At 42.8% G+C, this 20,901-nt stretch overlaps 1 protein-coding gene across 2 annotated transcripts in view; it reads left to right on the forward strand.

The window, feature by feature from the left end:
- LOC102497482 (catenin delta-2) overlaps positions 1-20,901 on the forward strand; it is a 445,613-nt gene that overhangs the window by 219,760 nt on the left and 204,952 nt on the right. For both annotated transcript variants that reach the window (XM_014585846.1, XM_014585847.1), the window contains exon 6: positions 15,662-15,845. In XM_014585846.1, coding sequence (XP_014441332.1) covers positions 15,662-15,845 — 184 coding nt within the window. The remainder of the gene's footprint in view (positions 1-15,661; positions 15,846-20,901) is intronic.

The raw sequence follows: 20,901 nt of genomic DNA on the forward strand, positions 1-20,901 counted from the left end.
AACTTCTCTCATCTAACTATTTCAGGCTTTCTCCGCGGCCCGGCCTGCATCTCCTTAGCAACATTTATCTCCCTCTAGGAGGCTTTGTTCATTCCTCCTCTCCCACCAGGGTGACGGTGGGTTTTCCACTGAGTTTGCACTGCAGACATTTCGCATCACCTGTCACTCTGTGGGTAATATTAACCTGTAAACTCCTCGAGGGTGGGGCCAGTTTCAGAGCCATCGTTTATCAATGATGCTCAACGCATCTTATCGTAGGCGCTCAACAAATCCCTCTTGGATTAATTTGTTGCATGCTCTCTTCTAGTTTTCTCATTATTCAACTGCATATCTGGGTCTCCAAAGTACTCAGCTCAGCTCAGCTCAGCTAGTAACCGCTGTTCTCTTCTCCTTTTTGCTTAGTAAGGGAAAGGCTGAGACCAGTAATGGACTTGCCTGTGTTTGCTGATTGCTCACTCATCTTTGATTTCGTAGTGAGACCTCGCTCGCTAGGTGCGTCATCCAGGATGACAGTATCTTGTCTTTTCCTATCTATTTATATTTATTTATTTGTTGCGAGTTTCAAGCCACCGGGTTCAGGACTCAAACAGAGATTCACCATGTGGCAATCCAGCACCCTAACCACCATGCCACCTGCAGGCCCAGATGACAGTATGTTAACACTTCTGTAGAAAGTATCATAACCTGGGACCAGCAGGTGGTGGAACAGTTACGTTGCTGGACTCCCACACTGGACTCAGTTTGAGTCCTGGACCCAGTGGCTTAAACTCATGCCGGGCACGTGTGTGTGTGTGCCCAAGATCCCAAAAGGAGAATGGAGGAGAAAGGATTGCAGCGTGGCCTTCCCCCCCAGATGGTGATTTCTTGCTTTCTGTCTCTCTATCTCTCTGGCAAGTACACACACCCTATAGCAAAAAAAACCTCTCTAAATAAGAAAAAAGAAAAGAAAATATCATAACCCTATTGCAGGAATTGGCATGCAAGGAGAGAACCATTCTCATCTCAAACAACATAAAGCCAGCTTGAATCCTAGGCCAGCTTTTTGTCTTCTCTGCTCTTCTTTCTCTTCTTTACCTTCACAAACAGCACCACCATGCTAGTAGGTATCAAGAACTGGCAGTTATTCTCTCATGCACATTTGTCATATGTAAGCAGCTTGACACAGTTTTTAAAGAAATGATGCAATTTCCTGTAAGTGAGTCAAAAGTATTTTTCATCCAATGATATGATTTTATCATCACAATCCATAATTCGCTTGAAGATATAACTGGCAGTTAATTATTGCCATACAGAATGATTTGAAGTCATGGATCAAAGGCTGTTTTGTTGATGCCATTGTTGTTATTTAGTTTGCTATAGGGCGTGTGCGCTCATCAGAGTGAGACAGAGAAAGAGAACGTGAGGAAGCACCCTCAGTGGGGGATAGCGCTGCAATCCCTTCTCCTCTGTTGTCCGGATTTTCACTTGGCATGGTTTTCAAGCCCCTGGGTCTCTGACTCAGACCACACAGTCCATCTTAAAGGATCCAACCACCTCACAGGGATCTGCACCCCCTGCTGGCTCCACAAAGCTTATTTTTGCAAGATTTGTATTTGAATTAGAATGGACGATATAAGCACTTCCCTCAAATGTTAATTCCATGTAGTTTAATGAGGTCATGTATTACAGACCCAAAACTCAGAACAAGACCCAGAAAAGGATGCCCTAAATATTTTCTTTAGTGTCCATGGGATAATAAATAAAAGCTGCTCTTAAGAACTTTCAGGGAAGGGGACAGATGGTGGTGCACTGGTAAAACGTGACCCTGTGAGGCAGTGCCACAGGGAAAGGTTCCCAGCTCACAGCTGCAGACCTTCCGAGTCCAGGCACACGCTCCATGGTCTAGGTGGGCTGAAGCCGGGATGGGGCATTGTGGCATTGAGACCCTGTGGGGGCTGCTGTCTCTCTCTCTTTATCTCTGTTTCTGTCACTCATTGAAGAAGTAAATAATCTTTAAAAAAATCATTTGCAATGCATGTATTGTGTACATATATCTTTACATATTTTATACAATTTTTCTGTGTTAAAAAATAAGTGCTACCTTAGTTCTTTGAGAAGACCAAGATTTTCAAAAATTTGGTTACACACACACACACACACACACACACACACACACACACACACACATTTTGTTCTTCTAAAGAATAATGGGAGTCCCAACTACAGACTGGGTTAGGTATCACTGTGCTATAGATTTAGAGTTGTAGGAATTTGAAAACCGAATGTCCTGAGCCTTATAACCGAGCATCAGTTTTTCTATCCAGACACCTAAAAATGAAAGCACCAGAATTTCCTTTGTGAAGTCAGAGTAGCCATACCCAACTCTCTCCTCAGAGCTGTAAGTTTAATTTATGGAATAGCCCCTGCTGAAATCTAAGGGCAGTGGGCTCGGTTGAGTTTAGCACAAGCATGTAATACACATCCCTTTGCATGTGTGTACAGACTCCATCTGTTTATAACATTAATTCACAGGATGGTGCGCCTAAACCTCATTCGCTCAGTGCCCAGCAGAGAGGATATATTTTAAGGTTACTACCCTCACTCAGGAGTTTATGTAAGAAATTTGTATGCAGTGCATATCAGCCAATCTTACAAACTTGGTCTTTTAAATGTTTTCTATTATGTCATTTGTTTTAAAATCTGTGGATCATGGGGACAAACAGATGGCTGTTGAGTAGGGCAGTGACACGAATCCCTCCTGCAGGGCAGGAACATTAATCTGACAGCATGACTTGATAGATTGGATTAAACAGGCTGCCTGAAGATAAACAGAGGTGATGATACCAGTTATTGTGGTATTAGGCCAGAAATGATGTGGTATTTTAAGCTATAAATGATGAATTGGAATCATGACAGCGGAGGCCAGGGGGGATCATGGTGGATCTCAAGTACCTATTATTGCAAATTGGGGTAAAGACATGTGTTTTACAGAGAGGGGCAGGAGGGGAAAGAGACATTACTAGGTAGGTTAGTGAGCTTGTTCTATGAAGGAATTCTGCCTCCTCTCAGGTCTGAATGCCATCACCCTCACCTATAAAATGGAAACACTTACTAATTGAATGGTTTAGACTTTTGTATACTTAGACTCTGGAACTAAAGAAAAGAGTTTGCCATTGAAACAATGTTTAAATGTTAGCCCATTGTCAATAGTACATGGTTACATGTTTCTAGTGGTATTTTATACATTGTATTTAAACTTGGTTAAGCTTGTTCTTACCAAGATACAAGGTAGAAGAACAGTATCGGTAGGAAACAGCAAAGGCAGCTGTCTTCTGCATTTTTTTTTTTTTTTTGGAGAGGTTTTCGCCATAGGGCGCGTGCGCTCGCCAGACAGACAGAGAGAGACATAGAGACAGAAAGCGAGAAATCACCCCCCAGGGGGGATGGTCACGCCGCAATCCCTTCTCCTCCATTCTCCTCTCGGGATCTTGGGCACGCACGCACATGCACCCGGCGTGAGATTTAAGCCACCGGGTCTGGGACACGAACCGCGGTCGACTACGTGGGAGTCCAGTGACATAGCCATTACGCTAACTGCTGGTTCCCTTCTGCATTTTTTAAAGTAGGATTAATTGTAGAAAAAGAATGAATTTGAAGATGCCATGAGGCCAGCCTGGTGGTGAGGTGGGTAACCTACTTCTGGCAGTGCTGAAAGCCATGTGTCCAACCACAGGCTCATAGTCTCGGGTCTGCTTGAAAACATACATGGCGCTTACACATGCTCAAGATCCCGAGGCCCCAGAGGGCTGAGGAGAGGACATGGCAGTGTGACGAGACTCTGTGGAGGGTGCTCCTGTCTGTCTCTCTCCTCCACTTCTTGTGCACACACACTCACTGTCAGGAATAACCAACTTTTCAAAAACTTGTAAAAGACTTTTAAAACAATGCCTTGGAAAGTGAAATGTTGCTGTCATGAGATTAGTCATCATGAAAAATAAAGAGTAGGCAAAGGGGAAATAGTGGCTGGGTATTAATACTTGTTCTGACACCATCTGAATCCGTTAGGGTCTCTCAACTCTGCAACTTTCAGTAGTTTTTACTTGAGTGTATGTTCTCATCAGCAATCCAATTGGGAGATAAAATAACAAAAGACAGGGGCCAGCAGGTGGCATGGTAGTTAAGGCACTAGATTCCCACATGGTTGACACAGTTCAAGTCCCAGATCCAGTGGCTTGAAAAATCACTAGGTACAGGCATGCCCAAAATCCTAAGAGAATGGAAGAGAAGAGGTTTCAGAATGGCTATACCCTCAGAGCATGATTTCTCACTTTCTCTCTCTGTCTGTCTCTCTGTCTCTCTCCAGCAAGCTCACATGCCCTATGGCAAAAGCCTAAAAGAGAAATTAATTTTTTAAAAACAACAGAAGGGCATTTCAGGAAACAACATGAAGGTAGCTAGTGTGCTCGTGAAAAGAACTGGATTGGTGAGGAACACCAGCAAAGACAAAAGCCATTCCTGGAGAAGGGCAGCAGCAGAGGTCCTTCTGGGTGATGGTCACAAGGCCACCTTCTGGGAGGGTTTGGGCAGTACAGCTCAATATTTCAGATGTGCAGATTCATTCCTAGTGACTCAAGCCTTAGGAATTTATCCCGATGAGTTATTGAGAAATATCTTCAAAGTAGATGGAAATATATGGAGAGCACTTAAAATATTCTCTGGTACCTAGAAGGAATCGAGGTCAACCCATGCAAAACAAAGTGGAAACACCCTGTATGTTCAGCGTACATGATTTTATGAAAATAGTCCATCAAACGGACCACTGCCAGGCATTAGAAATGAAGATATGGCTAGATATTTGCTGATACGCCAACACATTTATGATGTGTTACATGCAAAAAGCAGGTTAACGAATTGCATGTGTATTGTCATTCTCTTCTGTAAAGACCTGTCAGTATCCAACAAACACAGACGTCTAAGAGCATGTTCCACCAAATCCGATTACTTCTGGTGGATTTTTTTCTACTTAATCCTTATCTTTTTATTAATAGGGTTTTTTTTTTTTCAAATAAACATTTACTTAATTTTATGATTATTATTACTCCTTAATTTGCTGTAGGGCACGTGTGCTCACCTGAGAGATGAGAGAGATAGAGAGAGAGAGAGAGAGAGAAGGCAAGCTGCCAGTCCAGGACTCCAACCGTGGTCGGCCATGTGGGAAGCCAGTACCTTGACCACCACAACACCTGCGGGCCCCTAGTAGCAGCTTTTAAGGTTTACTATGTGCTAATTTCATAACAAGAGAAGAAGAATACTGTTATTATCTTAGAAAACTTTAAAATATAAGCCAAAAATATGGACTCTTTCTGAACTAAAAATTAGATCAAGATGAATTACGATGTAAAATGAAATTTATATACTCTATGCTCAGAGTAATGGCTAATGTCACAAAATTAGAGGATTCTAACATTTGGTTTGAAATAAAGCATAGACTTGCCAAAATTTTGGCATAATGATTCAGTAAAAGTCAACTTTGGACTAAGGAAACACTGTCATTTCTGTACTCACCTAAGCGTTAGTCAGCAGATACGTGCGTTACATGATTCGGCGTATTCAACCACAGCCCTAAACATCGTTTTACCAGTTTTGTAAGTGTACCTGACAGTGCCGAATGTTGCGTAGCACTTAAATGAGCAAGACTGACACTTTCCCTAAATTATTTTCGGAAAATCCTGTTGTGTTTTACATTCCAACCCTAACAGAGGTGTCACCGTTACTCTTGCCAACCCCTGGTTTGTTGCTACTGCTGTGATTCAGGACATTCCAGCGCGAAGTAAATTTGTTCTGCTTAGAGTCCCTGAATCCGCGCTGTGATGATTAACTGGCTGACTCATTTTCACTTGTTCTCAATCAGTCCACTAATGGGCCTAAAACAGGTGCTTTTAAAGGAGAACTGCAACTCTGTTCCTTTATGAATGCACATCATAAAAGCTGAATTTAAACGTTCAGATTACCTGCGATATAAAAACAAATTTCCCAGCAGGTAAGAGCCGTGTCAGCTGCGATTCAAGAGCAGGAGACTATCCTGGTTGACAGTTTGTGTGACTAAATTTTGTATAGTCCTTTTCCTCCTCCTAGCAAACCGCCTTCACCCCTAGACTTTTCAGTGAAGGCGTGCTGAGACCAGCCCTGGCTCTGGGTCCTTTTTCCGAACTCTGTATCTGTGGCCTATGTGCTGAGGACTGTGCGTTTCTGTCTTTAGCACTGCTCTCCAAACACATGCACCCCCTGCCTCCCGATCATCACCACTGGATGGCTAATTGGCATCTCCGATTTAGCAGGTCCCAACTGCACCCTCAGCTGGCCCCAGACCTCTGTCTCCCCCAGTCTTCCTCACCTGTGCTCAAGGCTAGAGAGTCGTCTTCCCCTCCACCCCCACTTCCTGTCCAGCTTTGGTGCTAAGTAAAGCTCTTGCACGTCACTATGAATGTGTTATGAGCCAATGACTGGTCCACTTAAGAATGGCCAATTGTATAGCATGTGCAGTTCGTCTTCATTTTTTAAAAATGATTTTTAAAATGCTGCCCTCATGGGACCAGCAGTTAGCGTAATGACAACTTAAGAATGGCCAATTGTATAGCATGTGCATTTTATCTTCATTTTTTAAAAATGATTTTCGTAATGACACTGCACTCCCACGTAGTCGACCGTGGTTTGAGTCCCGGACCCGGTGGCTTAAACTCACATTGGCACATGTGCATGCGTGCCCAAGATCCGGAGATGAGAATGGAGGAGAAGGGATTGCAGTGTGGCCATCCCCCCTAGGGGGTGATTTCTTGCTTTCTATCTCTCTCTGTCTCTCTTTCTGACGAGCGCATGCGCCCTATAGCAAAAACCTCTCCAAAAAAAGAAAAAAGAAAAAAATGCTGCCCTCGTGACCAGTTGTCTTTTGTTATTTAATACCCTCGATGCACCAAGAAGGAATGAATCATGAAAAAACAAAACAAAACAAAACAACCCTCAGTAATGACAGTTACTTGCTTGAAGATGTCCCACAATTTCACTCATTCATTTACTTGTGTGTTTGATTGCTCATCCATTCAGTAAGCACCTAGTCTTTGTAACCTTGAGAGCGTCCGAGCTGAAATGGAAGTCAGTCTTTGATTCTCGAGTGTCACTGTGTGTACTCTGCCACCCTTTCTTCCTCAAGGCTGGTTTTCTCTGAGAGCAACAGTAGCCAAGGTGCCTTTAAAATGGCCAGAATATAAGGGTAGCCCCAATTGCCCTCTTCCTACGGCTTTCTAGATGAGCTGCTTTCCAACAATTCAAGTCCTTATGTTGACACCAATAGGAAAAATAAAGTGGACATGTTACCTATAATATATCAGCAAAATGCGAATAAAGTGACAACTCAGGGCCACACTGTCCCTATCTTTATGTGAGGGTATATCATTTCATATCTGCTTCCTCGCTCTAGAACCAGAGTTTGGAATGGCAGCCTCGGGCCTTGCTAAGCATGTGAGCAGTATAACTTCTGGGTTGTAATATTTAACGGAGCTGCAAACAGCTAAACACGCATTGTCCTACACACAAGGCGGTGGTTTTACAGTGAATGGATCCCCTGTGCATTCAGAGATTTGCCAGACTCAATGTTTGCCCAAGATGAAGTTAGCTTTTTTTAGTAATCTGCAGAGTCCACTTTCCCCCAAAGACTATTAAAAGAACTAGTGGACAACAAAGCTCAGTTTACTAGACTTATGCAGTCAGTATTCTCCCTTACTGCGTTACGTCTGAAATCCTACCTTGAAGAAGTCTTATTAGTGTCCAAAAGGAAAATGAGGGCCAATGTTTTATAATGTCCAGGCTCTTAGCTGGGTGATTTTAAAGGGGGTGTTGCAAGGGAGAAAATTATGGGGATCGGGCAACACTTGATGGTGGTGCAGTGAGGGCAGGGTCTTATTGGGGGTCTGGAGGAGCAAAGCCCTGCGCTTGATAGGCCTGCTGAGTTCTCAGCCTGGACTTCCATAGGCAGGGACCTCCTGGGCTAGCCTTCAGATTATTTATGATGGACTTCAGCTTTGTTTAACATGGTAGAAGGGAAGTACATCTATTCTAGTTCATTTAGCCCATAAAACACACACACCAAAAAATAAAAGCCATTGTTTTTGTTAACACATCTAAGAATCTGACAGTTGTCAAATAAAGGACATAATCTCAGCTATAGTTGCTTTTTAGGAAGGAGTCTGGGGCACTTGAGATCATAAAGCAGCCTGGGTACTGGTGACATTTTTTTCACAGTTTCGGCATACTCGAGGTCAGTGACGAAAGCTACCGTTTTAAGCAAACCTAATTTTATATTCCTAACTGTTGATCTCTTGAGGATGTGGAAGTATGCACGTCTGTGGTTCATGTATAAAATGCTGCGATCAAAGATGAACCCACGGCTTTCCAGATGGTTTCTATCAGATATTGACACACAGATTATTCTCAAGTGCAGTTACATAGTAAAAAGATTGCCATAGGAAGCGCATTTTCCTTCTTAGATAGTTGCTGCATCGCTGGTTGCAGACAGGCATCCAGTTGGGGACAGGCTTCATTTTCTATTCATAGACTGACCTGTTATTCCTCGATTGTAGACCCTTAGTGGAAAGATTCGAAAGTAACTAAGATTTGTATACTCCAACTTAGAGTGGAAAGAGAGACCATACGCCTGCCTGAGTTTTGATTCTTCCTTTAAAGACAAAAGTGAGTTACAGTCTTTCATTTACTATAGTTCTTAGTTTAAAAGAAAATAACATGAGGCTCTGAAAACAGCAATGAGGAGACTTCCTTTAACTAGTAACAAGTTTAGATGCGTATGGCTCCTTGCCGTGTCAATCTAGGCCAGCCCTGTCTAAAGGTTTAAGGTATGCTGCCTGGGCTGACGTGGAGTATGACTTACTGCAGTCAGTTTTAGCTTTGGAATAGCGCCTCCATCGGGATGGCTGTATCTTGTAACAAAGTGGTTTGAGAACTTTAGGAATGAAAACATCTCATGGGGCTATGGATGGATTTGACCAGCTTCAGCCAGAATTTCCCTGGTTTGTATTAGTGAAGACCTGAATTGTTTTCAAATATAAAGAACTCCCTCTTCTTGAACTCTGAAGATAGGCAAATTCTGTACAGATTTTGAAAAAAGGCAAGAATGATTTTACTTAATTCTTTGTGCATAAGCCATTATTTTATGAAACAGTTCTGCGCGTGTTCGGCCTGAAGCCTTCTGCAGTGAGAGTGGAATGACCGTGTCCAGTCATTGGCTCTGATGATCCTGTTCTCTCTTTACCCTCATATGTATCAGCCCAGCCGCCCCTCGTCACCAGCTCTGTGAGACACTCGTCTTAGAATGAGGACTCAGTGAGCTGAAATCTAGAAGGGTTCATCTTCAGCTCGGCCTCACTGCAAAGGCACTGCAGTTTCCCCTTCAGGAATATTAAGGCAGAGAACTTAGAGGTCATTTGTTCTGTTAACCAAACCCTGGGACTCCTAAAAGAAGCTTTAGGAGATTGGGGCTATTCAGTTAGCCATTCCTCTAACAACATTTTAGTAAACTGTAGCATAGACATGGGGTACATTCTTTTCTTTTTGAAAGTATTAGTAAGTGTGGTATATGAGTTTTTTCCATCTGCCGAAACTTTCAGTCAGATTGCAGTTCACAGCCATACATTGAGGGTTGTTGCTTCTCAGGGGATGTTTAGAATATTCACACACACACACACACACACCTGAGTTCTTATATGTACAGCAGATGCACACACGTGTGTGCACACATACACACACCTACCCACAACACAGCACTGTTTTAGAATGCCATGGGCCCCAGATTTAGATCAGCTAACATTTACCCACCCTCAAACTCAAAGTGTGAATGAGTAGAGATGCAGAAGGATATTCAAGGGTCCCCCCACCCCCCTCGAATCCCCCTCCTAACTTAGCTTAACTGACATTTTTGTAAGGTGAACTTTTTTTGCCCTGATTCTTCTCCCTTTTCCCATGAAAACAAACTATCACATCTAAATAAGATAAATGATGGGTCGATTATGTCTTCATAAATGCACTTAACTTTTAATTAATTTATAATAAAACATTTAAATCATGTATTTAAAATGAATAAAATCCACCTTCCCTTTGACCTTAGATTTGAGCTTGCCCCGTGTTAGGGCATTGTGTTTTAGGTCTATCAAATAGAAAAGCCTGAAAGCAAACCATAGGTCTGCAGTGAAGTCTTGGGCAAAGCCACAAGGCAAGGTTCGATTTTACATTTGAAGACTTGCTATTATTAAAATATAATAGTTTTTTGTTCATCTGTTTTTCTTTTCTGAGATACTGTTCATCATTTTCAGTAAAAAGGAGTCACAGCTACTCTCTATTAAAACAAAATAAAAGATCCAATGAAAGTAATTAAGATTTTATTAAAGAATTTTAATAAACCAATTACTACTCATGAATATGAATAATCTCAAGGAAAAGAGCCATCCTATACTTGAAATAAAAATAAACTATATTTTAAATATATTTAGTATACATAATTAGTTATTTAAATGTCTTCTCAACTAAACCTACTGTCAAAATTATATTTAGTACGGCAGTAATTTTACACTGATCAAGAAAAGCTATTGAATGCAGATGGTTAAAGGGAAGATGCTATAAAAATGTATTATGGATTGTAATCTGGAAGAAAGTAGCATATTTTCATCAAGTAAATGGAAATTTGCTACTGAGCATCAACCAAAGTACTAAAACATTTTTATTTTACTTTACTGTAAAAATAAATGAGGTAACTAGTTCTGGGTGCAGAATAGTAGTATGGATTCAGTCTATTCCACAGTTTTCCCACGAATCAAAATTTTAGTTTTACTTTGGCTAATTGTCACATTACCAGGGAGTTAATATGAGGAAATTATTCAGTGCAGGGTATGGAAGCCTTCTAATGTAACGTGATTAATAGTTTTCAGCGATATCAATTTTTCTCTACTAGCAAAAAAGTTGAATTTCTGTGGATTTCAGGTATGTAATTGTACTTAAAGAGTATTTTATATTCTTATCTGGATTTATCATATGTAAATTTGCATCTTATATCCACTCCTTTATTCTTCCAAATCATTATGTCATTTAACCGACATTGAAGTACTTAAAGACATTTAATGCTTGGATTACACAGTGTCCTCTAAGGGTCTTACTCCCCAGCTTTTATTTATTTATGTTTTTAAGTCCTAGAAGGCACATGCACACACATGATGGAGAGAATGAGAAAACACCTCCCAGTGGTCACACTGCAGTCCTCGCCCTCCAGTTCTCTGTCTTGTCAGGATCCTGGCACATTTGTTCCAACATGTTTTTTAAGCTCCTTGAGCCAGGATTTCAACCCTGACCGGCCTTGTGGGATCCGGCTTCCTCTACTGAGCTGTGGGGCAGGCCCAGTTCTCGCTTTCACTTGGTGCCTATTTGGTGAGCACTTCCTGTATGTCAGAGCATAGCCATCTGCTTCCTGTGCTCTACCTGCCGTGAGCACCTAGACAAAGGTCTATTTTCATCTCATTCTTGGGACTTCATTGAGGAAAGAGCAAAGAGCAAAGGATAGAAGGTCAGCAAGTAATGAAAAACGAGGGAAGTAGAGGACAGATAAGATCTCTGCTGAAAATTACAACAGGAGCTCGACAGCAAGTGTCTGGGAATGTAGTTGGAACTGATCTACAAAAGCCTGTCTGAATCTCACACTTTGTGAGGTGGCATGTGCATGGCAAGGTGGATTAACCATGGAAAAGTCTGGGGAAGAACGTTCCAGAATGAGGCAGCACCAAGTCCAGGATCCTGGGCATGCCTGCACACGTGCACATCCAGCGTGTTTTTCAAGCAGCCAGGTCCAGCGCGCAGCTGCACAACTGGCTGTGTGGGATCCAGCCCTCACCTGTATGCCACTGGCTAGCCTGAATTGGTGTTTGTTAAGCCATTATGTGGTAATTAGATAAAGCAGCTATTAGAAACTAATGCAGGATTATTCCAAGTTAAAAGAAAGTGTCTACTTTAAAAGGTGCTGATATAAAGAATAGTATATATTTTTAAATTTTTTAATATTTGTCATTTCAACTAAAATGCTATTTACGTTTGGTTCCAAAGTGCAGCTTGATCCTCCTTCCTCCAGCTTGTGTATTCTCACAGGGGTACTGGGGAGGAAAAAGAGAACAGGCAGGTCTAGGAAGGGCAGGCACATGACACGGGTGGTGTGCTGGCAAAGCAGGAGAGGGCAGGAGAGGGCAGCTGAGGGCAGGAGAGGGCAGCTGAGGGCAGGAGAGGGCAGGAGAGCCCATCCACTGCAGAAGGACAAAGAGTAGGGCAAGGAGGAGAAGGGAGAGAGGAACAGACAGAGAGTGGGCTTTGGGGAGGAAGGGGAGACCTACTATCTGTTACCGCATAACAAATGACCCCTGAAATCCAGCACCTTAAATCAGCAAACCTGAATCTCACCCAATGAGCCATGAGCATCAGGAATCAGGAGGAGCAGGTGTGGCTGTCCCTGGCTGGGTCCCCTGCAAAGCTACAGTCACTGAAGGTTTGCTGAGGCTGAAGGCTTTAAGGAAGTGGAGCCCTCGAAAGGCAGTAGGCTGTGACCTCAGCTCTCCACCACAGTGGCCTTTCCGCAGAGCTGCTTGAGGGTCCTCATGGCAGGACAGCTGGCTTCCTCTCAAACAAGGAATCCGAGAGGGAGCTTAGAGGAAGCCACGTACTAGTCGTATGACCTGCTCTCCTGTCATTTCCACCAGTTTTGGTTGGCTAGAAGTCACTAAATCCATTCCCCACTCACGGGAGAAGGATTAGGCTCTGCCATTTGAAGGCAATGGCAAAGGCTTTGTGGATGTTTCTAACCAGAGAAGAAAGGCAGAAGGAGTGAAGAGAAATTTGAGCAAAACACCCATTTTCCACCTGTTAGGGAGGATGCCTAGAAAACAGTAAAATGGCCTGTTTACCACAGAATGCCTTTAGATTATTTTAAATTCATTGTATGTAAAAATGCAAATGATTCTCTTTTATTACTCAGTTTTTAGAGGAAATATATTGAATAGCAAAATACACTACCTGTATTTTAAAACAGTAACAAGCCTTGGGGTCAGCAGTTGGCATAGTGGTTGAGGTGCTGTACTCTCACATAGCTGACTGTGGTTTGAGTCCTGGATCTAGTGGCTTGAAAATCATACCTGGTGCGTGTGCATGTGGGCCCAAAATCCTGAAAGGAGAATGGAGGAGAGGGGATCGCAGCACGGTGTTCCCCCTGAGGAATGATTCCTCATTTACTCTCTCACTCTCTGTCTCTCTCTATCTCTGGCAAGCACATACAATAGGCAAAAACCTATGAAAAGATGAACAAGCCTTGATTTTTATCCATTGACATTTTCAAATCAAGATTTGGGAGCAGAAAAAATCAGGTTCAGGTTTTGTACATTTGCATTGCGTACTGAAAAAAGACACACTTTAACATAATGTTCTCAGACATTATCTTCAAATACTGGAGTAAATACTAATTTCTTTTTAATGTGCTTTTTGAAGCTGAAAAATCAATTATTTTACTATAAAAATGGCATTTTTGTGAGGCTGCAGATAAATGAAGGTAATCATTCTGATCATTTAGACGATCAAAAATTTCATAAAGCATTTCTTAATGGATGAATAAACAGCTTTGTGTTCTATTTAAAACAAGATAAATAAAACACATTAATATACCCACTGTTTCAAATAAGTCCAAATTAGAACGTATCTGTGCACGTTGTGTGTGCTGTGGAGCACTTTCAATGTACTCCATTTGGGACACTATGGCAGTACAGATGTATAGGCAATGATCAATACAGGAGCCAGCAGGCGACATGGTGGTTAAGGTGCTAGACTCCCACATGTCCGACTGCAGCTGAATCCCAGACCTGGTGGCTTGATGCATGTGTGTTCAAAATTCCAAAAGGAAAATGGGGAAGGGATTGTGGTGTGGCCCTTCCACCAAAGGGTGATTTCTCCTTTTCCTTCTCACTGTCTCTCTCTGTCCAAAACGAATATGCTTTTCCATGAAGGGCCTAAGTTGTTTAAGCTTCCTGAACCATATAGTCTCAACTCTTCCTTTGTAGGCAGAAGCAGACATAGAAGCCATGCAAAGGGACAGACTTAGCTGTGCTGCAACAAAACTTTATTTACAGAATGGGCAAGCCAGAGCTGCCCTCCAATTATCTTCCTGCGTTGAAGAATTAATTTATACACACTGGACACCAAGAGTATTACCTTTCCTTGGTATTCCCTTACTGAAGTTCCCAGTAAATGTTATTTCTAAAGACCAGTGACAGAGTTGGTATCTCTATTCACCTAACAGGCCTCAATTGTTATATGTAATTTTTATTTTGCTTTTATAATCCAATACTCAGTTCTTTAACAGTCATATCTATATTGTTACTGGCCTTGGGTAGTGCAACATGTGCGACGCAAAGAATGAATAAAATGCATTTGGTAAAAAAGTGTGCTCTGTCTGTGGCATTCATAACACAGCAGATGAAGTGAAATCTCACCTGGTTAAAGCATGTTGAAGGCTGTTACACAAGCCAGCCGGAAGTCGTGTTTCTGAAGACAGCTACGTGTTTATTATCTGAAGCGGTGGCGTCTGTACAGATTGAAAGAGTGCACGGGTTTTCTTTCAAAGGAAAATTGAATAGTAGTATCTGTTTATTTTTCCCTGTGTGCTGTTGTGAACACAAAGTAGGATAATTATTTTAAAGTCATCTACAAATGATGTTCTAGCATCATATATACGATGCTTTTGACCTTCCTAGAATGTCTCATAAATAAATAATTAAATAAATAAAAAGATTGAACAGTTTTAACAGTTTCAGATATTCTATCTGTCCTGAAAATTTTGCTCCTGCTCTGCTGACACTGATGACTGTCACACGCTGCTCCTGTGGACACCCCCGCTCTGTCCTCATCTAAGGAAGGACAGTCCACAAGTCCTCCCTAGCTTTGCTCTCAGAGAAGAGCGGACAAGTGTCAGGAGTGACGGCCAGTTTAAGTTGCTGGTTGCGCCAGTCCTCAGCAGAGTGAGGAGTCCTCACGAGTCCTCCGCACTGGCGATTGTGTGTGGGAAGTCAGCGACTCCGGTGGCCCCGCGTGCATCCTGAGGTCCTGCGTCAAACAAAGCTGCTCCACTACTCCATTTCAAATAACCTTCAGACCTCTTTGGTCCTGTTAGAATTTGGGAACCTGGGCCATGTGTATTCACAGTGATCAGAAGCCTAGATGCTGGCCCCTTCAATCAGAACTCTCAACCTGGGTTGCTCTCTATCATGAGTAGGATAATATGGCCCCAAATCCTTCTCCCTGGTTGGTTTCACACAGATGTTTTGAAACTAAGGCATGCCCTAGAATGTGTTACCACACTGTCTTCATCCTTCCTGCCGGTGCTGTTAATGTGAATAAAGAAAACAGTCTGAGGGTTCATAGGGGGCATGGCGGTTGAGGTGCTGCACTCCCTCATAGCCAACCGTGGTTCAAGTCCCAGACCAGCAGCCACAAAATCAGAACAAATACATAGATAAATAAACAAATGTTTTATAGAATGAACAGAGTGTGAGATGGGGAGAACCGGTGGCCACCCCAAAGCTCTCTCGTGTGTGTCTTGCAGGAGTCCTGTGGAACCTCTCGTCCTGCGACGCACTCAAGATGCCCATCATCCAGGATGCCCTGGCAGTGCTGACCAACGCGGTGATCATCCCACACTCGGGCTGGGAGAACTCGCCTCTGCAGGACGATCGGAAAATGCAGCTGCATTCTTCACAGGTGCTGCGCAACGCCACCGGGTGCCTAAGGTCAGTGCAGGGCGCGACCACCACGCCCACCACGGTCCGGAGTCCCCACCTCTTCTCTTTCCAGAACTTTAATTCTGTTTTAGTAACAATCAGACTTTCCGAGACGATGAATGTTGATATGTTCATAGGGCATAAGAAACTAACGGAAGGGGACCAGCAGTTGGCATAATGGCTCTGTCACTGGACTCCTGTGTAGCCGACTGTGGCTTGAGTCCCAGACCCGGTGGCTTAAACTCACGCTGGGCGTGTGTACGTGCGTGCCCAAGATCCCGACAGGAGAATGGACAGGAAGGGATTGCGGCGTGGCCATTCCCCTGGGGGATGATTTCTTGCCTCCTGTCTCTGTTTCTCTCTCACTTTCTGACGAGCACATGCACCCTATAGCAAAAACCTCTCCAAAAAAAAAAAAAGAAGAAGCTAACGGAAAACATTTCCAACAGGTGCTATGAAGATGGTGGTGTCTTCTACTACCCTACACCCACACCAGTGCGATGTTGTTAGGGTTTGCTTATGTCTGCAGTATAAAGTACATACTTTCATTCCCATCCAAACTGTGTCGCGTCCTCTGATGGAAGACAATCGTTCATATTAGTTCCATGTATAATAGATCATGCTTGTACAATAACCAGGCAGCCCATTGGCCAGGAAGAGTCTGTGACAGATGCATAAGGATCTACCTAACTGTCACCAGCAGCTGTTTTTATTCCTTTTTTAGAATTCTCTGTGTGAGTGTGGGAACCTACAACTCTTAGAAATAGTCCTTTAATAAGGCCTATTGTGTTCAATGATTTTCTTTTAATACTAAAAGGAGCAAATGTGATATCATTGTCTCCTAATGCATTTTTACAACTGTTCCTCAGAAACCTACTGAGAGTTCATAGAATCATCTTTATGTTTTGCTTAATTTTTCTCTTAGGAAAGAAAATAATAATCAAGATCCAATTCTGAACTCTAGAAACGGTGCTCCCAGGGATATTGTATTTTGTGCCCAAATTGGAAATCTTGGCTGGATGAAGTTACTAATGGGGTGGGGCAAAAGAGGTTGTGATTAAAAACACCTAGTCAAATCATCGGTATTTAGAAGTGAAATGCACAGGGTTGATTTAGCTGGGCTGGCTCAGAGCTGCCTCTCCTGCAGCTGGCTCATTTCCAGGTATCACAGTGGTCTCTCCTGAGACGGAGCCGCATCACCTTGGTGACATTAGTAACAACCACCTCCCGAATATTCATAAGAACACTCAGCCTCCAGTCTTGATGGGTGTGTGTGAGAGTGTATGTGCAGAGACCGTCTCCTCCTCAGATAGCCCCACTCACTTGTGGACAGGAATGCAAATCTTCTGCCAGTCTGGCTTCTCTTCCACGTCAGGAAATAATAAACTTTGGCCGTGATTTCTCGGGATATGCTCTACCATAGGCCAGATGTACAAATTCCTATGGAGGTATTCATTTTATAACCTCTTAACTTCTGTTATCCTTAAGAAGCCTCTTCTCCAAACCGTAGAAGAAATAAAACCTTTCTAAAGCTAAAACTGCAGGTACCCCTGACCTTCTGGGCCTGACTTTTTCTATTTCAGTCATTTGTAACTATTACCAATGGTTACTCCTCCCTAGCACCCTCTGTATGCAAGACTGACACCATTCCTAATGAAGACCAGGAAGAAGGAGCCCCAGAATCAGGTGTACAAGAATAATCATTTAAGACCTGGTTAGCTCCATCAACTAAAATCCTCTGCATTGTATAGTAGCATCGTTATGTCTTCATGATGTTTGACTGAAGGGTGTAGGCCACCACCATTGTGAGCATACACGAGACATCCTTTGATGAAGTTAGGCCTTTGATGTAGGGTCAAAGGTCCCCTTTTCAGTCCTCTGGGTGACTTCATCTTGGATGTGGCCCAGAGCCAAGTTAGACCAGACCAGGGTGACTATCCATCCTTCCACACATCTACAGATGCAGAAGCTGGACTGTGATTTCTCTGGCTGCTGGCTAGGATTGATCACATGATAGGAAGGGGTGGGGGGGAAGGAGATATTTGATTTAGAAAGAGTTGTTCTCTAAAATGGGGGATAGGGCATTAGGTGGCTGACGGCAGTTTGAGTCCCAGACCCAACAGCTTGAAAATCATGCCAGACATGTGTACATGGGAGCCCAAATCCTGAGAGGAGAATAGAAGAGAAGTGATTGCTGTATGGCCATTCCCTCGGGGGGAGGTTTCTCACTTTCCCTCTATCGCTCCCTCTTTCTTTGGCAAACACACATGCACCATGGCCAAAACCTTAAAAAAAAAAAGAAGAAAAAAAGGAAAAAAGAACAAACAAAAGTTATTTTGTACCCAAGTCATGTTTTCTTAGCCCAAATATAAGCAGGTTTAGTGATTCCCCACTTTTTTGAGTTTATCATCTAAGCAACATAGAAAAACCCATCAATGTATATGAAACTTTAGCTTCCTCCTTAATTCCTTCAACATCTGTCCTGCTACAGAATGAACTATGATCTTCTGTCTTTCACACGAGTGTGCGTATGGATTATTCCGTGTGGATGAGCAAATTGGACTCAGAGAAGGAGAACTGCCCCAGGAAAGGGCTAGCATGAATTTGTCAAATAAAGGTTTAATGAATGAAATGTTTAAGGAATTTCTAGTGCTATTTACCACTTAACTTAGAAACGATGTTGATGACACAGCCCAACAGGCAGAAATGTTCGCCGTGTTGTGATAAAACGTTTTAGGTTTGAGCATGTGAGTTTATTTATATTCTTGGTTTTCCCAACAAAGTCTAGATTTTTCATATTAAAGAAGTCACTTCTATTCCGCTCCTGCATTCCAGCTTGCTTATCCTGTAAGCACCTATCATGTGCCAGGGTGCGACCAGAAAGGCGGAGGCATAGCAGCCTCCACCTTCAGAAACTTATAAGCTCATGAAAGAAAATGGTGGCCACACAATTAGCCCTGTGTAGTGCCCTGTTGGCTATGGTCAGGGTCATACAGAAGGAATAACAGGGGAGGGAGTGACTAACACAGTCAGGTGTGGTTGAAAAGGGCTTCGGGGATCAGATGAACTTGAGCGAAGCAGAGAGGACTGCACCAGTGGATGCAGTGGGAGAGCATTGTGGCTAGCAGGAGCCACCAGCATGCTCTGACGTAGACCTGGGAGAACGCCAAGCAAGTTTGAGATACAGCGTCAATAGAGTCTACATTTTTAAGTAAAATAAAAATGAGCATTACTGTTCCTAAAAATCAGGCTGGCCTTGTAGTGCAGTAGTTAAGTATTGTGCATTAGGAGCCAGATCCCATGTGGCCGACTGCAGTTTGAATCCTGGCCCTGGCAGCTTGAAGAAACACTGGTAGATATGTGTGCATGCCCCAAATCCTGACCAGATGGCGAAATAGAAATGAAGGGTTCGTGTCATGACCATGTGCTGTTGGGAGGTGTTCTCTCTGTCTCTGGCAGGCACATATGCCCTCTAACAGCTTAAAAAAATAAAATTGTTTTTCCTAAAGTTTCTATCCTCTGAGGTCCTGGAAGTTCTACTTCAAAAAAGTTGCTTATTCTCCTATGCATTAAAAGCTCAGGAAGTTCAGGTCCAGTAAGTTTCAAAGCCAGTACTTGACCCACATTTTGACTCTTGGTTCAGACCATTTCTTCTCTACCATAGAGGAAATATAAAGCTCTGTGCTGCGAGACCGTTAACAGATCGGTGTCTAAAGCAGCATGCAGCAGTCAACCGCCAACAAGTGGACACAGCTCTCCTTTGTGTCTGTTCCTTTGATTGGCTTCTGGACATCGACCGAGTGGCACTGACTTGGTGAACATCCCCTAAGTGCCCTTAAATGTCAGTTGCCCCTTTCCTCTCTCTCCTTTCATACTTTCCACCCCCCTCTCATAAGGCCTCACGTATGCAGCAGACAGGTGGTTTACACAGCCCATTCAACCCTGTAAATCTGGTTTTGTTCATCTCCACCTTTAATCTTCATTTAGACAGTCAGAGCTATGGGTGCTTGTTGGGGTCCATTTTGTTGCTAAGGATAGAAAATACTGAAATGGGTGATTCATAAAAATAAAGATTTATTCAGCTCAGGGCCCATGAGCCACCTCTGGTGCACCTCTGGCTGCATCCAACACAGCAGAGGACAGGGGAACGTGGTCTTAGGGCCGTGGTCTTAGGGCCATGGTCTCTGTCTCCAGGAGTTAACCATAGGGTTCTATGACCTCTGTTCCTCTCCTTAGAAACTCACCAGGAATTAATCATAGGAGAGTCACATTGATCACTTAACCCCAAAGGCTTCAGTTATTGATACCATGAAGGTATTATGTTTCCTCTTAACACTTTTCCAACCGAATGAATTGGGGGTTCAAAATCCACAGCAGTGTCCCTTTTTGTTTTAAGAGAAGACTATTTCAAGGCATATCCTAGAAAATAATATTATTTTTTCTGATATTCAGACTCCATTACTTTCCAGATGACTTCAAGGTGAGTTGACATTTTGGCTTGCTTTTGAAGCTATAGTTTCAGGAATAAAGAAAATGAAATGTTAAAGAAAATACAGCTCTTATTTTAAGGGCAGTATTTCTTAAACTAGGGTAGTTTATAAATCCAGTAGAAGGAGCAAAGGATAGGTAAAAATAAATTTACCAAATCATGATTGAAAATCATTATTCTTGATTTTTATTGCTTGTGACAGTCAGACTTGTTTGTATCATTTAAGGAGAGGAAACCACGGTGAGGAATTTAAGCAATTATTATTCTAAAAAAATCACCTTTTCATTTCCAGAAGGGAAAAAGACGTTATGAATTCAAATCGTACAGATATAAACTTCCCAAAATCTTAGCAGAGAGAAATTTTTTTTTGAGAGGTTTTCGCTATAGGGAGCGTGCACTCGCCAGACAGACAGAGAGAGACATAGAGACAGAAAGCGAGACATTACCCCCCAGAGGGGATGGTCACGCCGCAATCCCTTCTCCTCCATTCTCCTCTCTGGATCTTGGGCACGCACGCATACGCACCTGGCATGAGTTTTAAGCCACCAGGTCCAGGACGCGAACCACGCTCGACTA

The sequence above is a fragment of the Tupaia chinensis genome, unplaced genomic scaffold (assembly GCF_000334495.1).
Source record: "Tupaia chinensis unplaced genomic scaffold, TupChi_1.0 Scaffold000096_1, whole genome shotgun sequence".
Classification (NCBI taxonomy): domain Eukaryota; kingdom Metazoa; phylum Chordata; class Mammalia; order Scandentia; family Tupaiidae; genus Tupaia; species Tupaia belangeri.